The sequence below is a fragment of the Populus euphratica genome, unplaced genomic scaffold, assembly GCF_000495115.2.
Source record: "Populus euphratica unplaced genomic scaffold, PopEup_1.0 scaffold2.1, whole genome shotgun sequence".
Classification (NCBI taxonomy): Eukaryota; Viridiplantae; Streptophyta; class Magnoliopsida; order Malpighiales; family Salicaceae; genus Populus; species Populus euphratica.
Window position 1 is genome coordinate 5,746,595 of NW_011499846.1, and position 20,969 is coordinate 5,767,563.

The 20,969-nt window shown below is 33.9% G+C and overlaps 2 protein-coding genes across 2 annotated transcripts; both read left to right on the plus strand.

The window, feature by feature from the left end:
* Positions 1 to 1,818: 1,818 nt before the first annotated feature.
* On the plus strand, positions 1,819 to 9,396 carry LOC105135074 (uncharacterized). Its single transcript, XM_011039768.1, has 9 exons — positions 1,819 to 2,324; positions 3,399 to 3,546; positions 4,423 to 4,572; positions 4,720 to 4,825; positions 5,081 to 5,263; positions 5,812 to 5,977; positions 6,453 to 6,766; positions 8,258 to 8,347; positions 8,890 to 9,396. The coding sequence occupies exons 2-9, from the start codon at positions 3,532 to 3,534 to the stop codon at positions 8,952 to 8,954; spliced, it is 1,089 nt and encodes a 362-aa protein (XP_011038070.1). The 5' UTR covers positions 1,819 to 2,324; positions 3,399 to 3,531; the 3' UTR covers positions 8,955 to 9,396.
* A 3,695-nt stretch (positions 9,397 to 13,091) lies between these two features.
* Positions 13,092 to 18,163, plus strand: LOC105135081 (cyclic nucleotide-gated ion channel 1). The gene is made up of 8 exons (XM_011039783.1): positions 13,092 to 13,359; positions 13,958 to 14,537; positions 14,986 to 15,198; positions 15,286 to 15,581; positions 16,082 to 16,193; positions 16,530 to 16,766; positions 16,904 to 17,298; positions 17,534 to 18,163. The coding sequence occupies exons 1-8, from the start codon at positions 13,331 to 13,333 to the stop codon at positions 17,832 to 17,834; spliced, it is 2,163 nt and encodes a 720-aa protein (XP_011038085.1). The 5' UTR covers positions 13,092 to 13,330; the 3' UTR covers positions 17,835 to 18,163.
* Positions 18,164 to 20,969: the final 2,806 nt, after the last annotated feature.

Below are 20,969 nucleotides of genomic sequence, written 5' to 3' on the forward strand. Positions count from 1 at the left end.
CTTCTTTTATAATGGTTTGTGTTTAAGACTTTTAGTCTATGATTCATCGTTTGTTAGTTTTTGTTTATTTTTGTATTTTAGAAAATAACTTTAGAAATATTTTTTTTTAAATTAATAATATTTTGATTTTTTAAATAATTTTAATATATCAATATCAAAAATATTTTTTAAAATAAAAAATATTATTTTAATATATATTCTTAATATAAATATTTTAAAAAATAATTATTATTATACTTTCAAACAATTATTTAATTTTAAATATGAGGTATGCTTCGAGCCTTGAATGGTAATCAAATGCGAGAAATAATATTGTTATTTGGGTATGAGACTATGGTGAGATTGTGCATTGTGCATTCTTGTATATGTGATAATTAGTTTTGATTTATATATTTTTTATAAGTTAATTTAATTTAATTTAATTTTTAATTATTAGAAAAATATGAATGTATTTAATTAAAAATAATTTTCAACTTAAATAAAAATTTATTAAAAAATTGAGTTAAATTCTGAATTAATTAATAATTAAAATTTTTTATTCTTAACTTATGGACTCTAGCTTACATCACCTCTTTTTTTTTTTTTAAAAAAAAGAGGTAAAATTAATAACATCATAATTATATTATATATAAAATATGTAAATTAGTTATATAATTATATAAAAATAAATTTAATATAAAATATATTAAAATATAAATGACTTTTTTAAATAGTTTTTTATCATTGGAATTTACATAATCAAAAAAATTATATTTATATTATTTAAAAAATTATTTTATTAATTTAGCTTTTTAATTTAGTTTTTTGCATTAGAAATGCTATTTGAAGAAAAAAAGAAAGAGAGAGCGAAGCGACGAGTGACTTGAGCTTGCACACCAAGTGGAGTCAATCAGGTAGATGTTGCAAGTTTGTAAATTCTCTACCTTCCGGCCGGCTAAATCACGTGGGTACTTACAAATACAATGATTGTGCTTTTTTTTTTAAAATTAATATCTTTAGATTTTTTTTTTGTTTTAATAGGCTGATATTAAAGATAAATTTAAAAATTTAAAAATATATTATTTTAATATATATCAAAATAAAAATACTTTTAAAAAATAACTGATATAACAATAATAAACATTACCTTTCTCAACCTAGCTGGTCATTTGATACTGTAGCTGAAAGTTGCTTTCTAGTTTCCACAGTTTGGTAATTTCAAGCCACCGATTGTTCTTTCTTTTGGCGTTTTCCCGTTCTTTAGACATCGCCACCTCAAATGCCCCCCCCCCCCGCAACACACGCATGAAAAATATCAATTTAATAATTTTCTTAAAATACTTTTAATCGACTAAAATTCTTGCTAAAATTAAAATTCTTTCTTTTAATTTATAGATTCTAACGCATACAACCTCTAGTTTTCTAAGATGAATTTGAGTTATTTTTCGTCCATCATAATTAAATAATCATAATTTCTTAATCCAATAAAATACCAGCGATACCTCTGCACCAATTTTCTAACACAAATGAGATCAAATCAGGTAAAGAACATAATGTTTAAGTATAAACTGAGAAATTTATTAATCATTACTTGTAATCTGACACGTGGTTTGGATTGACATAGTGTTGTTTGAAAACGAAATCAGGCCAACCACCTCCAGCTTAAAAAAATCTTTCATGAGAGTCATGAGGCGTGGTTAAAACTTAAAAAAAAAAAAAAAACTTCCGATCATTATTCCTTAACAGCGCCGTTAAAACCGAAGCCGTGCCATAATCAACCTTTGCAGCCGTGCCAAAAATTGGTAAATAAAATCCTACTAATTTATTTCAAAAGTACAAAAGAAAAAAGAAAAAAGAAAAAAGAAAATAAAGACCGACTAATTTATTTCCAGCCTTCGTAGCCATAGACAAGTTTCTTGTATAAATTTGGTGAGATTTTTCCCCCATATCCTTCTCCCCTTTCTCTCTGTTATTTGCAGAGCGGCTCCACAATCATTCAACCCTCACTGCAATGCCATAGAATCGGTGCTTTCTAACCAACAGATATCACTCTAATCAGCTGATTTTTTCCACTACTGGCTTCTGTACATTCAAAAATATCCTTCAAGACCTTAGCCAGTGCATTCTAGCTCTATGGCGAACTTTAATTTTATATTTTTTTTGAACTCACAATTACAGTCTAGCTTTTGAGATAGAGGTTGTCGATTACTGCAGTTCTTAGAAATAACTCAAAAGTAGAGCTCAGTTCGTCGAATTTTGAGCTCTATAAATTCGTCGAAACAACAAAAAATTTGCGATTTTCTCTCTGGTTTTGCAGTTTTGGAGATTCAGAATCTTTGTTTAAGGTAATTATTTTTTAGATCTTACTGTCCGTATAGCTTAAAATTTTGAACTGAACCAAACTAACTCTTACGAGTTTTCACAGATTACGTTTTATCTTCATTTTTTTTTAATTTCATGTTAGATTAGGTTGCACGAGGGAGCATTTATGGTAATGATTGAATCAATTAAAGTGCTTTCAACAAGTTATATTTTAACTTTTTAAGCAGTTTTAACAGTTTCTTATACATTTTTTTTGGCCAAACTGCTTATTAGACTGAGATCTGATTGACTTTCATTTTTTTTTTTGCCTAAATAGTGGTTAACATGGAGTGAAATCTTTGGAGCGTCTAACAGGAATTTTTTTTAACCAAATCATTTGCCATTTGGCTGCACAAAAGTCGGCTATGATATTTTCAAGATTTTCTGCCCAATTAATTCTATGGTAGAGTATGAAGAAGAAAACAGTAAAGAACAGTAGAAGCATGGGTAAGACTTATAGAGCATTTGAAGTTGGAACATGAGATTCGGATTCAGGGCTAGTAGAAAACCTCTATCTTATATAATTTATCGGTAGCATGTCTCTTAAACTAGCTAATGAAGTCTGTACTTGCTTATTGTCCGGTAAAGTCTTAATCCTGATTCTTACAAGGAAATGATAATTGGCGTAGAATTTTGGTGCAATGCAGTACCATTGTTATGTTTGGGTTCTGAGTTCTTGTATAATGAGAATGATCGGTTTATGAAATACGGTTCATAGGTCAAAGAATAGAGTGAACCAGGATATGAATTTATGGAATTTGTTAGTCTGAAGGATTGTAAATAAAGCTTGTGCGTGGGGAGCGTGTTCATTTGGTGATCTCTAGGCTTATCAAACATGGTTGAATAATAGCATAACATTTTTGTTCACTGGTTGAATATTATTGAATTGAGGAACATCAAGATAGTATTACCTGTCTAGATTGTAAGAGGAAATTAAAATCTGAAAGCAAGCATTTCTAGTCTTATTTTGGTGTGCACCGTTAAAACTTTGCTGATTGCTATTTCCAATCTAGAGCACATCTTGTCTTGCGGTTTCTTATGTATTTTTCTATTTCCAGGCCTGAATTGCCTCCATATATGACCCCGGCAGAAGTAGATGCTCTTATTTTCACCTTAGTAAATTGACCTCAACAGCACCCAGGGAATATATGAGCTAAACAAAGAGATGCTGTCAACTTGCATTCAGCTGGAATGAAGACCTTACAGGTCTGTTGTACATGCACATGTGTCTTCGTTTGTGTATGCATGCTTGCAAGAAATTCTCCCCACTCTCCAATTTTCCTCAATTTATTGACAAATGTCTTCTCTAAAGTTACATTCTTTTGGGTTCGAAGCAGTTGTTTTTCTTGGCTAGTAAAAAACTGAAACCTCAAAGTTTACCATATGCTCTAAAACATCACCCTGCCGCATTCCCTTTATCCTATGCACACACTCAGCCACTCCATGTGCTTTGAGAACGTACATTTCTTCAATTTTTTTTTGTTTGCACAGTTGATACCCAAACTTTGTCTTCACACATCCAAATGCCTTTTATTTTCAGTAGTGGCTATCTTCAGTGGTCGTAGGCACTGAATTGTGATGCCCTGGTCATGCATTTTGATTTGTCATACTGCAAGCTACTTTACTAATGTATTCTAACTTGGCCAATTCAATTGGCGATGGCTTGGCAAATTTGCCACTCCAGCTTTTACTCATCACCACCCAAATTCTAAGGTGACTGTATGGATACCACTACACTTAACCATGTGCTAGATATCAATTCGTTTGACTTGATGCTAAACCTTGTTGATAAGGGACAAGAGTTGAATCTAATATTTTGAATTACAGATTCATTTAGGCACTCAAAGTTGTGTTACTTCAAAATTTTGGGTAAAAGAAAAAAGAAAGCAAAAAATATAGCATGGAAAGAAGTGAATTTACTAGTTGCTGAAATCCATGTTCTGGGACTCAGTTAAGAATTCACATGTTGAAGGACTGTTTGTTGCCCTTCAGTCCTGATTGTATTTTTGGCTCTTGAAAAACTATCACATATATAACTATTGTTTGTCAATAATTTGACAAGAATATTCATCTGGATTATAGAGTGCACAAGAACAGTCCACCCAAATTTCACAGGATTCCCAAAGTGAGCAACAGAATAATCACAAAACAGAGGCTCCAGTAGCAGACTCTAGTTCAATATCCGCATCAAGCAATGATAGCAGAAAGGTTTCACGCCAAGATATTGAACTTGTAAGAAAATGTGATCCCTTTCAAGTTTTTTCAGTTACAATTAGTACTCGCCATTTTTTCTTATATAGGATTTGATCATAAGAGTAGCTTAACTGATCTGGCTTCCTTTTTCCTGCTTTTGATAATATGTATTAATGGCTATTGCAGGTCCAAAATTTAATAGAACGCTGCCTACAATTGTATATGAATAGAGACGAGGTTGTTAAAACTCTCTTGACCCGTGCTAGGATAGACCCTGGGTTTACTACACTTGGTAGGGTTTTCTGAAATTTTCATTTTTAAGCTGTCTTTGCTATCAACAAGTTGCCCTCTCAATCTTGCTGCGTGGATTTTGTATCATGTATTTATCAACAAGCTGTTTGAGTGGAGTGATCATGGAACATTTGATCATAGATCTTGACCTTTTCACAAATTAATCTTACAGTAACCTGATTAACATTTTTCTTGTCAAGCATTCAAACTAGAAATCTAGTCTGATATTTTCCTTTATATTTCCTTGCTTTTGCAGTATGGCAGAAGCTGGAAGAAGAAAATGCTGAATTCTTCAGGGCCTATTACATTAGGCTGAAATTGAAGAAACAGATTCTCTTGTTTAATCACTTGCTTGAGCGTCAATATCATCTCATGAAGTATCCTGTGCCTTCGAAAGTTCCCTTGGCTCCAATACAAAACGGGATTCATCCCATGCCCGGTAAGTTCTAATTTTCTAGTGGAATGATTGTGGAAAGCACAAAGCATCCTTTATCTTAGTACAAGAGAAATAGTGAAACTTCAATTTTTTTTCTTCAATTCCAACTTTTATATGGATTCCTAGTTTATTTTTCTCTGAAGTGTAAAGAAACCAAACACCATTGATATTTAGTACTTCTTTTATTAACTTCCTTGAAAAACAAACCCTCACTCGAGATACTTTTACCTACCATTGTCGTCAATATCTTGAGGGTAGTGGTTTTCTTTTTTACTGGGATCTTAGTAAAGCACTAGTGTCTCACTTGCCTCTGCTGTTATCATTTTCCCTCCAAGTTCATAACTGAACTATGTTTTCTATTATTATGTTCAAAAGGTATCCTAGAAATTGATAATGTGGTTCTTTCATCTTTTTCTGCAAAGCAATTTTATGAATGCGAGTTTCATGGTGCCTGAAGGTTTGATGACAGAGTTGTCCCATGAGTTAACAAGGCATTTTTTTTTTAATATAACATTGTATCTATTATTCAATGCCACTTTTTTGCAGTGCAGTTAACAATTTACCGATGGGATACCCTGTCCTGCAACAACCCCCAATGCCAGCTCCAGGTCAACCTCATCCTGACTCAATGAGCTGTGGAATATCAAGCTGTCATGTTGTTAATGGAGTCCCTGCGCCAGGAAATTTTCATTCCATTCAGATGCATTCTGGAAATGAGTGAGAACTTTTCCATCCTCATTTTATTATTGTTAGATTGGCTACTTAATGAACAGAACTTATCTTTGGCAAGGGCTCCTACCTGGACATGGGAACATGGTTTCACTTACTATGTGGATGCATCTTCATGCCCTTTGAATTAGCTATTACTTTTACCTGCTGAATGAGATAGTTGCCTTTTTCTAAACTTTGGCATTTATTTCATGTCAGCCTAGTTTGCAGTAATGTGTCCAGCACATGTATAATTATCCTGACATTTAATGAAAATCCTTATTAGAAGTAGTTCTGAGTGAATGCACGTTGCTATCAAACACAAGTACATTTTTTTTCCTTCTGAAAGTGGTAGCGATTTATGTATGTTTGTCAGTGACTTTGGAAAAATCCTAAATCTAGTGAATTATGTTCTCCTTGCTTTGATATTAGTTATTGGTTTATTAAAAAAACCAGCTAATTGCTGCTGCTCTTGTTCTTGTAGTATGGTGATGGGAAATAGTGCAGCTGATACAGCTCCTGTAGTGCCACCAAGCAGTGCCATTTCATCCATGTCTGAGATGCCTCTGAGCCCTACATCAGTGACATCGAACGGTCATTTTCCATTTACTGCATCTGACATGTCAGGAATGGGGGTAGACACCTCAGCACTATATACAGCATTTACATCTGATGCGGCAAGCTCTGTAGGATTGCAGCTTGGACCAGATGGTGGGGCTGGAAATTCCAGATCATTGGAACAGATTCAATGGACTTTCAGCCTTTCAGACCTAACAGCAGATCTGTCGAACCTGGGAGGTAGGTTTATCATTCTTGTAATGGGATAATTGCTTTTTCAGCCTTTCAAATCTAAAGGCGGATTTTTGAGTTTTTATCAGTCAAGTAGATGGAATTTAAATTTTCACAATTTGCTATACCGACCTTTTCAATTGTGCTAATCAATTGATTTCATCAAATGCTTGTCAATACCTCCATTATTTAATGATGTGGTGGTTTGACTTTGACCAGCTAATATCATGAAATTGTTTTTTGGTTAGGAAAATTTCCCTCTTAAACATTATAGAAATCAGTAATAAAAAAAATACTTTTGATAAACATCCAAACCACAATTAGGACTCAATCCTTATTAGAAGTTTTTTTTAGTGACAGTAACAATTTTCATTTCTTAAAACTTTTTTTAAAAGTTTCAAAATATTTTTAATGTGATCAAATGATGAAAAGATTTTTATCCCTATTAATAATATTTTTATTTTTTAAAGAGTTATATGACAAGAACTTTCCCTTTCAATGATTATTTTTTTTAATTATAATTAATTGCTAAATTATTTTAAAGTCTTAAAAACCCCTTTATGATGTTAATTGGTCAGTGTCAAGTATTTAAAAGTCTTAATATTTTTAGCATAATCAAATGAGTAAAAGGTTTTGATTTTTATCATAAATATTTTTTGTTTTGACACAACAAGATCTTGATAACTCTACTTTTATTATTATTGTTGTTGTTGTTGTTAATTGCTATAAATTTAAAAGGGAACTTTACCTTTAAAAAAAACCCTCTGGTCAAAATCAAATCACCAAATCATCAAATAATAAATAGATCAATGGGGATTTGGCAAAAGTATTTGATTGATACATAAAAAATTGGTGGTATATTGCAAGTGAGAAAAATTAAAATCCACATACTTGATTGATAAAACTCAATAGTCGGTGCACAAATTGTGCAGTTTTTTGTCTTTGTAACTGATCTTATGTGTATGATTAAATATAACAACAACAACAATCAAACTCCAATCCCCAAACTGTGTATGGTTAAATGCATTAGAAATCCATGCTGTTATTCGTGGAAGAAAAGTTTAAGCAAACTGTCATTGAGTATCAGAAGTTTAGATTGATAGAAAAGGCACCTTTGGAAAGATATAATCATTCTGAAATTTTCTGATGCCAAACTGCTCATGTTTCTCTATGTTACTGGATTTTGTATTCTGCTTAAGATGCATATTATGCTAGAAATATTGTGAGGTTAATGAAAGATCCGAGTTCTGCAATTTCAATCTCTCTTTGCTAAAGCAGAACATTTTGCTGTTCTGATTTGTTTAAGACTAGTGTTGTAGATTGTTTAAATGTGATAGGATAGATTCAACACCTTTATATTTATGTCCATGGAGATGTTTTATCCCACTGCTATCTCATACAAAATTGTGGAGATATCTTACCATTCTGGAAACTATTGTGTTTATGTAATTCCTTTTCCTTGAGTCGTGATTAAATCTGTTACCTTGGAACTGTTTGCAGACTTGGGAGCTCTAGGAAACTATCCTGGTTCCCCCTTTCTGCCTTCTGATTCTGAGATCTTGCTTGATTCTCCAGAGAACGAGGACATAGGTAATGGAGTTTGCATCTATTATAATATTCTCTCTTTGTTGACTGATTTTTCTAGATTCTCTTCTTTGACAATTCAATGGCGGTCACATAGAAAATCATTAACCTTTGATGGATATCTCGATACCTATGTAAAATAATTAGATGATTGGATAGATTCTTAGGAAGCTCTGCCTTACGCATTTAAAGACAAATTCTCTCTGCCATGGAATCTGAACATGCTACATAAGACTAGCTTCAATTTTGTTGTGATTGACATAAGCTAATGATGTATCATTAGCAATTTTCAACCACCACCACAAAGTCTCAATCCAAAAGTAGTCATGGTCATTGGTTCTATGGATCCTTCTGCATCATTAAGCTTGATCATGAGCAATTTTCAAATAAAAAAATAAAAAAGACATCATTTGAATAGGTTGGGTGATGCGATACTCATCAGAAATCATTTCAAGATCCTGCAGAGTTATTCCTGTTTATTTCCTCACTTGAAATTCTATTTACCTCTATTTTTTACAAGCGATGCTGATAGATTTATTCTGCAACAGTGGAGGACTTTTTTGTTGATTCCGTCCCAGGGCCAGCATACCAGTCAGATGAAGAGAAGTCCTAGTGTAAGGTTAGGTTCAATCCCTGTTCTCTTTGAAATTTTCAGGATAGAGAAAAATTAGATGAATAATATTTAAGTGGTTGTCATCTATAATAATATTTAAGTGGTTGTCATCTATTTTTTAGTATTTTAGTTTGTCATTTTCAACAAGTCTGAACAGCTTAAAAGTGCTCCAGTAATGTAGTCTTGATGGGATTAGCATGCCAATAGGGAAGAGTAATGTTACTTTTAGTTGTAATTCTCAGCTCAGAAATTGAAAGGCAATTTAGTTGTAATTCAATCCCTGCTGTTGTTGTTGAAATCGAACTCTCTTAAACGGAAAGCTTGAGAGCATAATTTGTGACATTTATTTGGACCTATTGTTGTCATAATCACCATAACTTTGAATTTCTTTGGATGTAAGAACTTAATTGGGATTATATAATGTTTTGATATGAGTGACACATGATGATTGAGTGAGTGCTTTAAACCATCGTAAAGCACTTAGAAAAAGCCCTAAATAGCAGATAGTCTCTGTTATAGAAGCCTGGGTCGGTATTACCCCCCCTGCAGGCAATCCCAATCCAAGATATAATTTCATTTTTGTATATATTGATTATGTTCATCCGCAAGGCAAATAGACAAATATTCTGCCCATCTCCTTTCTTAAAAGGATGGTGGGATCGTTCTTCTCCAGGACTGGTAATCTTCAAGCTATTTGGCTGTTTGAGGCGTGGTAAGTCGTCCTGAGGAAGCATTGATAAATACTAACGAGGTAGCCAGTTTCTTGTGCGATAAAAAAAAAAATATAAAAAATCGGTGATGTAATCCCTGGCATGATGGCAACGGGGCGTGGCTGAGTGGTTGAGCGTGGTTCCGTCAACTATCTCTGGTTATTCGAGCCCAACCTCTTCCACCTCTGTAGGTTAAAAAAAAGGCCCAACGGATCAAAGGGGGGTAAATGGGGTGACATGAGCATTTTTTCCAAGTTGCTAGTTACCGAGAAATCCTTCTCTGACCTTAATTTCAATTTTTCAAAGGAGCTAGGGTTGGTTGCGTAGCTCTGCACGTGTTAGTTCTTGTTTATTTTTATATTTTAAAAATATTTTTTAAAAAAATTAAGTTTTTTAAATTTTTTTCTGTTCTAAATTAATATTTTTTAGTTTTTTAATTTTTTTTCTGTTCTAAATTAATATTTTTTAGTATTATATATTATTTTAATATATTAATATCAAAAATAATTTTAAAAAATAAAAAATATATTATTTTAATAATGAAAAGTATTTTAAAAAGTAATTATAATTACATTTTTAAACAGGCTCCGTATTCCTATTTTTATTATACAGACATGTTTATCATATTTAGTTCTGTATAATTTTCTCTTCAAACAATGAAGGTCATAGAGGATATTTCGACCTCGCATTTTGCCACCGTTTGAAGCAGGGGTGAGCAAAAAACCCGAAAAACTAATTAAACCGAGAAAACTGGAAAAAAAATAACTGAAAAAACTGAACTGAAAAAAAAAACCGATTAAACCGATTAAAATTTTGAAAAAACCAGTCGGTTCGGTTCGGTTTCGGTTTTATAACCAAAAAACCAAACCAAATCGAAACCGAGAAAAATCGAGCCAAACTGGAAAAAGCGAGCCAAACCGATTTGAACTGGTTTTTCCCCTAAAAAACCTAACTGAACTGAAACCGGTTGGTTTGACCCGGTTTCAGTTCGGTTTCAGGTTTTTTTTCATTTTTTTTTTTCAGTTTAGTTATTTTTTTTTGATAAAAACCAAACTAAACCGAAAATGATTACTTCTAATTCGAAGAAAACCTTTATGGTGTGAAAGAGTGAAGGTTCTTTGCATCTACACAGCAATCGTTATTGGATCTAAAATAATGTTCCCCGAGCTCACAGCTGAAAAAAAAAAAATCACCAAATAAACACAAGAAAGTTTCTACACGGCATTTCGTTCCCTCGACATCCTTACTTTATGCCTCGAGGAGATGCCTTGGTGATCTTAATAATTGAATCTAGCTGCAGGTGTTTCATTCAAAAAGCCGAAAAATGTTTAACTGGCCATCAATTTGGAATGAGCTGGTATCGGTTAAGTGAAAATGCCTAACAATTTTTTCTTCTTTAAAATGGATATGCCCTTCTCTAGTCCACGCATTATTACAACAATGAATAAAGAATTTGCATGTGACCAAAAAAAAATAAAAACCACAGGAGACGGAAAGCTATTTGTTTTATTTATCAGAGAAGGACCCCACCATATGTCCCCTTCAGGAATAATTTAACCCCTGCCAATATTTTTATTTTCCTTTCGTATTTGATTTATTTATTCCCTTCGGAAAGCTATTCCTAAAAAATATGATTCCTGGTTGACCTCCTCCGATGGCTGTAGAGGTTGAGATAACCCACCTCTATTTTGATTGCCTGTTGCTAGTGGAGTTCATGATTTTCATGCCGGTTATTTTAACCTATGTCATCTCCTAGTGGATTGCTGTTTTCATCTTTGAAGTTGATGGGATATTGAGATTAAGAAATAATAAGTGTGTGGTTAGAATGTGATTTTGATTTTGATTTTTTTAGCTTTAAATTATATTTTTTTTATGTTTTTTAATCGTTTTGATATGGTAATATTAAAAATAAATTTAAAAAATAAAAAAAATATTTTTTTAATATATTTTTAAAACTAACGTGTAACACACTTCTAAATAAACGCTATACAATAACGCGTAACACACTTCTAAATAAACGCTATACAACAGTGGAATTTTATTGTGTAACGTCAATATTATAAAAGCATTCCCTTCAATTATGTTTATAAAGATGAAAACGACTGTACAACTAGCAGTTCATTAATAGGGTTTGATGTGGAATCTTTATTATAGATGCAATGGAATATTATACAATATAATTAAATTACAGCATCAAGATGCATAATATATAAGGAAAGTTCATGGACCCAGAAAATACAAGCACTTGCCCATAACTGTAGTGTTCAAAGAAATTGATGTAGAAATGAGAATATCTCTTTGAGATTCTACAATAATTAAGATTAAGGATAGCAACATCTTGGAATCAATAGAGAACCCAGGAATTTTATGAACTGGTGTTTAGTTCATTTCACACATACCCCATCCCCGCACAAGCAAGAGAGAGCTCGCAAGACCATTTAGGTGGTGGCTAAGTAGTAAGGACTTGGGATTAAGGGGTTTGCTCCTTCTATAATCTCAGATTCGATTTCTTGGTTGCTCATATGATGGCCACTGGAGGCTTACATGGTCGTTAACTTCAGGGCCCGTGAGATTAGTCGTGGTGCGCGTAAGCTGGCCCGGACACCCACATTAATCTAAAAAAAAAAGAGAGCTCGCAAGGGCTTGAATTCGAATCTTATCTGTTCGGTAAATAATGTCAAAGAGAACCAATAATCTCAGATTCGAATTCTTGGTTGCTCATATGATGGCCACTGGAGGCTTACATGGTCGTTAATTGGAATCAATAGAGAACCCAGGAATTTTATGAACTGGTGTTTAGTTCATTTCACACATACCCCATCCCCGCACAAGCAAGAGAGAGCTCGCAAAGGCTTGAATTCGAATCTTACCTGTTCGGTAAATAATGTCAAAGAGAACCAATCATTGTTTATTGGTTTGAGACCAAACGTTAGTTGAATTTTTTTTATTGAGATTAAATACTAATTCTTGTTATATATATATATATATATTAACACAAATTTTAAACTTAGATTAAAAAAATAAATCTATCCTCAAATATAGGATAACATGAATATTCACAAATTTTAATTTTTTTTATTTAAATAATGTGAATATAATTTCTGAAAAATTAAATAAAAAGTATAGAACAACTAAATTTTACCAAGAAAAGAAAGAAAACTGGGAACTGTTTTTTTTTCCCTTAACAAAGACAGCACTGAATTTAAATTTTTAACTGCAATAATTTGAAGAAAAAAAAAAGTATGAAAAGAAGAGAAAAAACTACCTCCTACAATTTATAAATTTGTGACTAACGGTAATTAGTAATAGGCGGCCCACGGGCTTTGAATTTTCCTTTCAAAAGCAATTTCCTAGGTCATCCTTGGGCTTGACTTGACTTTTGCGCGTTTGGCAAGGGAAAACCATTTCTTCCTTTCTTTGGCATCCCTTGTTATTTATCTTTTCCCTCCCTTTTCTCTTTCTCAGAAAGCGCAGACAGTAACTGCCACTGGCGTCTCTCTCAACGAACTTTCTTCTCCTCTCAGTACGAAATTTCTAACGAACCAAAACCATGAACTCTCTTTTATTCATAAAGAGCCAGACCAACCCAATAAACGAAGGAAATACTCAGTTGTCTTTGTTTCTTGTTTTGACAGTCAGAGGAAGCCAATTATAACTGATCACGTTATGAATATCAATGGAAATAAATTTGTCAGGTTTGTCACGTGAAATCGTAATCCTAGACACCACATATTATCATTATTGTTTTTTATACATATGAATTTTAGCATTATTGATGGTATGAGACCAAAAAATAAAAGAAAATTGAATTCTGTTCTAATGGAGTAGTGTTTTTTTGAATATTTGATCAAATGACTTGAGACTTTAATTATTTATAAACCATCCTGATAGATTTGTGTTGATTCATGTTGGCCATATTGGGTGGTTGGAATCACTCTCAGTGTGTGAATTATAGGGTTTTTGGGCCATAATTAGTTCATGATATAGAGTTGTTTTAGAAGAATATTTTTATTACTGGGTTGTGGTTATGTTGCCACATGTTGAACATAATGCAACTTTCGCATTGAATATTCAGGATGGCTGAAATCACTGCCATTCTTCCAGACTCCAGTGCGTAAATTGTAGGACTCTTGGCTTTTTTCTTTGGAACCCCATGTTTAGTTTAATTAATGTGTTGGATTGTTTTGAGAAGAGATTAGTTATACAGGGTTGAGTATATCATCTCCTCGACGGTTTGCTTGGCTGAACTTAGCATGTCTTGTTTGCGCTTTCAACTCTTACTTTCTTATGCAGGTTTCAGGACTGGAGCTCTGAGAAATCCTTCAGTTCAGAGCGGCAATACTCCTATGAATATGGACTTTACGCAAGAAAAGCCAAACCGATTTTCTATTCAGTTTGGGATAACATCCGAAGAGGATGGGAGATGGGTTCAGAGAGGATTAGAAGCCTAAAGAAACCATTGAGATTCTACTCTAAGGGTGCTCAGCCAGCGAAAGAAACAGGACTTAAAAGGAAGATTCTTGATCCGCAAGGTCCATTTCTCCTGAAATGGAACAAATTTTTTATGCTTGTTTGCGTGCTTGCAGTGGCTATAGACCCCTTATTCTTTTACATTCCGTGGGTTAAAAGCACTGAAAAAGGTAAATGCCTTGATGTGGACCTTAAGATGGAAGTTGCTGCTTGCGTTCTTCGTACACTCATTGATATCTTATACACGCTTCGCCTAGTCTTCCAATTCCGCACTGGGTTTATTGCCCCTTCTTCTCGCGTATTCGGAAGGGGCGAGTTGGTTGAGGATCCTAGAGCTATAGCCAAAAAATACTTGACCTCCTACTTTATCATTGATATTCTTGCAATTCTTCCGCTTCCTCAGGTATGCTTTCCTTTTGTTAATTAGCATTAAGAACCATTGTTGACCATGCCCTTAATATAGTCGCAGGAATGAAGAGAATTCATGAATAGATGTAACCCAACCTGCAACTTATACTTGTTAGGGGAGAGCATGCTTGACATTGATTCTCTTCGTGAAACTTAAATCGTTCAATTAAAAGATTTTTGTCATCTGAGTGCTCCCGTCCTCGCATTTTATCATGGCATACAGATAGATTTTGATTAAACTTGCTACATCACAATTCTTGATTATTATCACTGGCAAAACTGGTCCTCAACTCACATTTGAAATCTTATTACATATATTATATGACTCAATATGGAAAAAAATGTGGAACTCATATAGATTATTCTTTCTTTCTTGCGGAAAATCATTCGCTGCTCAACTGGCGTAAGCTATAGCAATTTGACGTTATGATTGTTCTGCTCAGGTAGTAGTTTTAATCATCCTTCCACGAGTGGATGGCCCGGTTTCACTGGCTGCAAAGAACTTATTTGAGTTTGTAATTTTCTCCCAATACATACCAAGGCTTGTTCGAATCTATCCACTCTTCAAAGAAATAAATAGAACTTCTGGCATACTTACTGAAACAGCATGGGCGGGAGCTGTTTTCAACCTCTTTCTCTACATGCTGGCCAGTCATGTAAGTTGAATCTGGTACTTTACAATCTTTATAATTCTTCTGGTGTATTATAGTGGATTTTTCATAAAGAAACACATGACGTGTCAGATAATTGGAGCCTTTTGGAACTTGTTCTCAATCGAACGACAAGATACTTGCTGGTATGAGGTGTGTAAGGACCAAGCAAGGTGTGATACTACGTATCGGTATTGCGGAGATCATCGTACAGAAAACTACACATTCCTGACTGAATCATGCCCTTTTATCCAACCTGATCAAGTTCATAACTCAACGGTCTTCAATTTTGGTATACTTATTGATGCTCTTGATTCTGGAGTGGTGGAATCTACATATTTTCCACAGAAACTCTTCTACTGCTTTTGGTGGGGTTTGCGTAATCTCAGGTTTGTGGATATATTGTTTTCTATTTCAGTCCCTAATCAGTCGCCATTCTCATTTGTATTATTTGAAATTGCATCCTGCATTGATTCATTTTTAAAAGCTGAATGTTTCCCTTCTTGAGTGTTTCCAAATTACATCTGTAAATTTAAGAATTCGAGGAAGCTGTTTGATATCAGTAAAAGATTGCCTATTTTGAAATATTGAATATCAGTAGGCAATCTGTGGAATTATACCTTCTATTTCTGAATGATAGATAAAAGGAGCCAGGTTAAAATCGCCTATTTTAAGCACTTGCAATCAGGGTTGGAATTGGACAGCCTGCACCAGCCCTGTCTTTATTTGAATTGAATGGAAACATGGTCTATGGCTTTAAATAAAACAAAGAGAGAAAAATATGATGAAAAAAATGAAATTATTTACGTTCTTATTCTAGTCAAATAAGCTTGCTTCATTTTACATTAAGCTTTGGTACTAATCCATCTTGCATTTTTTCTTTTTACAGCTCTCTTGGCCAAAACCTTAAAACAAGCACTTACATTGGGGAGATTCTCTTTGCCATCTTCATATCCATCGCTGGATTGGTTTTGTTTGCACTGCTTATTGGCAATATGCAGGTAATTCCTTTACATGGCCTTGCAGTGTGAAATAATGGTTGAAAAATGGAACATTGTGATTCTGGAATCTGAACATTTCAGAGCTGTCCTTCAGTCTGCTGACCATTTAAGCCTGATAAATACCATACCTTGAAATAAGCACAAAATGTTTACGATTCTGCTGACCATTTAAGCCGGATAAATAACATACCTTGAAATAAGCACAAAATGTTTACCCCTGCTTTTCTTTCCTCTCCTACTCACATGTAATATTTTATCTTGACCTCGCCACTCTCTTTTGAGGCCGTTATTTGATGATTTGAAGCACTAAACAAATGTGCATCCCGGTTGTCACAGAAATATCTTGAATCCACAACTGTTAGAGTAGAGGAAATGCGGGTGAAGAGGAGAGACACAGATCAGTGGATGTCTCAACGAATGCTCCCTGATAACCTGAGGGAACGAGTTAGGCGGTATGAACAGTACAAATGGCAAGAAACTAGAGGTGTGGAAGAGCGGGGTCTAATTCATAATCTTCCTAAAGATCTCAGGAGGGACATAAACCGCCATCTTTGCTTGGACCTGATCAAGAAAGTGAGTGCTTTTCTTAGTCTTTCTTTCTGTTCTAATTTCTAGCATTATTGGGTTCGCTCAACATGGGCTACAATATGCTGTACTTGCCCTTTTGCTTTGAGAAATAACGATATCTGGGATGTTTAACAACTCTTTAGGTGCCAATGTTTGAAAAAATGGATGAGAAAATATTAGATGCGGTATGTGACCGTCTCAAGGCAGCTCTTTACACCAAGGATAGCTACATTGTTCGAGAAGGGGACCCAGTTGACGAGATGCTATTTATCATGCGAGGTCATCTTTTAAGTGTGACCACTAATGGTGGAAGAACTGGTTTTTTCAATGCTGTCTCTCTCAAGGCTGGTGACTTCTGTGGAGAAGGGTTACTTACATGGGCCCTGGATCCCCAATCCTCCTCCCACCTCCCTATCTCAACTAGAACGGTACAAGCTCTATCAGAGGTTGAGGCCTTTGCTCTAGAAGCTGATGACTTGAAGTCTGTAGCTTCCCAGTTTCGCCAGTTACATCACAAGGATATCCAGCACACATTCAGGCAAGTTTTCAAGGATTGTTTCTCCTTTCTTTTCCTGTAGAAACAGTGAGAGGCTAGCGATGGAATATTTTTCCTTCTATCATTCAGGGCCTGATATAAGCATATCCTCTCAGATTTATGCAACTGGGACGATAGATTTCTACTTTCCCTACAAGTTACAGAGACTATTGAAACTTTTTATCTGGCCTTTGTGCTAAAGTCAGCACTCATATTCGTGAGCTCATCTTGTTTTCAGGTTCTTTTCAGTGCAGTGGAAGACATGGGCAGCGTGCTTCATACAGGCAGCATGGCGCCGTCACTGTAGGAGGAAGCAGGCTAAAAGCTTACGTCAAGCAGAAGAAAAACTGCAAGATTCTTTGGCAAACGAGGCCAGTACATCGCCAAGCCTAGGTGTTGCCATTTATGCATCACAGTTTGCTGCCAATGCATTAAGAAATCTGCGGCGGAATGGCACACATGCCACTAGATTGCCACAGAGACTGTCATTGCTGCCTCAGAAGCCAACGGAGCCTGATTTTTTTGCTCAACATCAATAGTAACAATACATTCAAGTGATTCTATCATAGTTTTGCCTCATATCGGCAGGCTATATCGCCAGAGATCTCGGTTACACACACACACACACCATTTATATAATAATAGTGTTGATTTAAGCAAGCTTCCATTGTTCGTTGAATTTACTGCAATCAAGATTTTGTCCTGACGCTGACAGGCTTGAAAATGCATACAGGGATATATAGATTAATAGAGATTTTTTACGTCGTCTTTTATGGAGCTTGAGTGCTGCCAAAAACATCAATGATGGCCGAAAAACGTTGTATAGAACGAATCTACCCGAAAAAGTAATCAGAAGAATCTATTTCTTCTAGGTAAACTGTCATTTAGACTATGTATACTAATTTGTGTAACAATGTCTACCTGGTAAAAAAGGATGTGCAGAACAAGCACGTTACATTTTCAGACAAAAAGGCTCATTTTCTTGTCAATGATCAGAGGGGACAAGACAAATTCAATGTGCGTATTCTCTGTTTCCTTATTTTGAGAAGGAAATTCGTGGTATAATTCATATACGGATGGGCTGCACTAAATTCTTTGGTATATGTAAAGTCGACAAAGTCATGGATTCAAAATGTTACCCAAATGCTTTTATGTCATGGATTCAAAATGTTACCCAAATGCTTTTATATTAGATGCACCACAGCTTCGGCCTGTATATTTTGGGAGTAAAACTACTGCCTTGAAACAGAAAAGGTGCGAGTATATACCATCGTAAATAACACTGTGGATGATCTTATCAATTATTAGTTGATACCAGTATGAAACCGACATTAATTAGCAACAAAGAGAAAATGGCATCAACTTCTTTTATAGTGCTGCAGTGTTTTATTGGCATCAACTTCTTTTATAGTGCTGCAGTGTTTTATTCTCCTTTCTTTTACATAACGTACTAGAATTCTTGCCGCAACATGATTTGCTCCACCAGTTCAGCATATATAGCCTGCTGCATTAATAGCCAAACGCACTGCACAGAAAAAAGAAGAAGAAGAAAACTGATCAGTATACTATATTTCATGTTCTGATGATGAGTACGTACGTGATAGGGAGGAAAGAATTGACTAAGAGATAGAACGATTCATACGTGGAGCAGTCAGTGCTGCTCGAAATAGGAGGAAGAATAAGGGACACCCCACAATTCTTGGAAAGTGTAGGGATGCGAGAGGGATCGTATTTAATCTTGCTTAGTGTGTTCTTAAGACATTCGCATGCATCCTTCCTATCTGATTTGCTTTTAACAAAACCACTAATTTCCTTGACCCCAGCACAGCAAGTCTTTGACGGTTCTTTTGACTTGTCACTGATATAATTCATGCATGAGGTTAACTTCGACACAATTGTCGCGCAGGAAACCTCATCATGATCAGGAGAAGGCATGGTTGGTCTTGAAAGCAACAGAAGAATTACTGCTAGCAATGCAAATAGGTGAGTGCTCATTGCTGCTGCTTTCAACATACCTAGCTCAGAAACAAATGAAGTGGTTCAGTCTCTTCAATCACAAGGCTGGTTATGATTCATGCTAACTGCCAGTATGGGAGTTATATATAGACGCTAGCGAGCTTGTGGGATTGATGTTTTGTTCAGCCCAGTTTCTCCAGAGGCCATGACAGACTCGTGACTTCTTGCTTCCTTGACGGACTAGGACAAACAACTTCTTTGGTAGAGTTTTAAAGTGCAGATGCACTCCATGCATTACTTGTGATAATTTTGTACCGCTAAACAGATTACGCATCCATTTCCACAAAATTACTGATGGTAGGTGATGGTATATTTCCTTTGATTTTCTATTCAATGTTTTAGAAAACAAAATCAGGGTGGTTTGTCTGCTTTGTCTTTCATTTAATCACTAAACGCAGTGTTGTGAGATAGAAAATTCATTGTAATTAAATTTGTTATCGTCGAAATGGGTATTGGAAAACGCTGCACAAAACTTGAATCTTGCTATTTTAAATCATAGTAAATTTGTTCATAAAAAATGTTACTGTTTCTATTCAACTCCGCATCACAAGTTGAATAATTTATTTTATAAGACAAAATAATAAACATGTGTTATCATAAATTTTTTGAACTTCAAATAAAAAATATAATTGTAAATTAAAAAAATGATGATTATATATAATAAAATAAAAAAAGTTATATATATTAATAAAAATATATAAAATCTCAAATTAATTTTTAATGTAGTAAAAAATAAAATAATATTGTAATTACTATAGTGAAACACCATTTACTCTCAGTTTTGTATCATATTTTGTGAAACACCATTTTCTCTTAGTTTTGTATCATATTTTTTTTAAAAGAAGTATAAATAAAAAAAATTATAAAAGAATAAAAAAAAAGTATAAATAGACTGAATATAAAGTCATAAATATTTTAAATATGAGGAATAAAAAGAATATTTTTCCATAAACAAATGTAAAGAAGAAAATAAATTATAATGAAATAAAGATAAGAAAAAAAATAGTGATAAATACACAAAGTATAAAATAATAAATATGAAAAGAATAAAAAAATAGAAATAAATCCAAGAATTTTTTTCTAAATAACAAAATAAATCCAAGAATTTTTTTCTAAATAAGACTAAAAATTATGAAGTTGTCACCGCTATATTACCGTTACAGTAAAAAATGAAGAAAAATCTTAATTATATCATTTCTACCATGGAAAAGATACGTATTAACAACAACATTTTAGGGTAAGTAAATAAACATAACAACACTCCTTGGAAATGATTCAAGCTTTGGTATGAGTATATTCGTTGCCTTCATGAAATATTACAGAACACTGTGCTGCCACGTTTTCTAGTTTTGCAGCTTAATTTTTTATAATTCCATTTGATGCTTTTAAAAAAATGGAATTGCGAATAAAATAATATGGATTTCGAATAAACTTGTTCATATTTAATTAAATTATTAATAGGTTGCTTTTAAATCTTTGTGATTAATTATCTATTAATATGGTATTTTTTTTTAATTATTGATAAGAGGCAGCACCGTTATGATATTAGTATGGATTTATGGTATCCAATTGAAGTTTTCTTAAGAACTCATGAGTCATGTTATGTGTTATAAATAAACTAATTAATAGTGAGTTGAGAAAAAATTCCATAATAAATT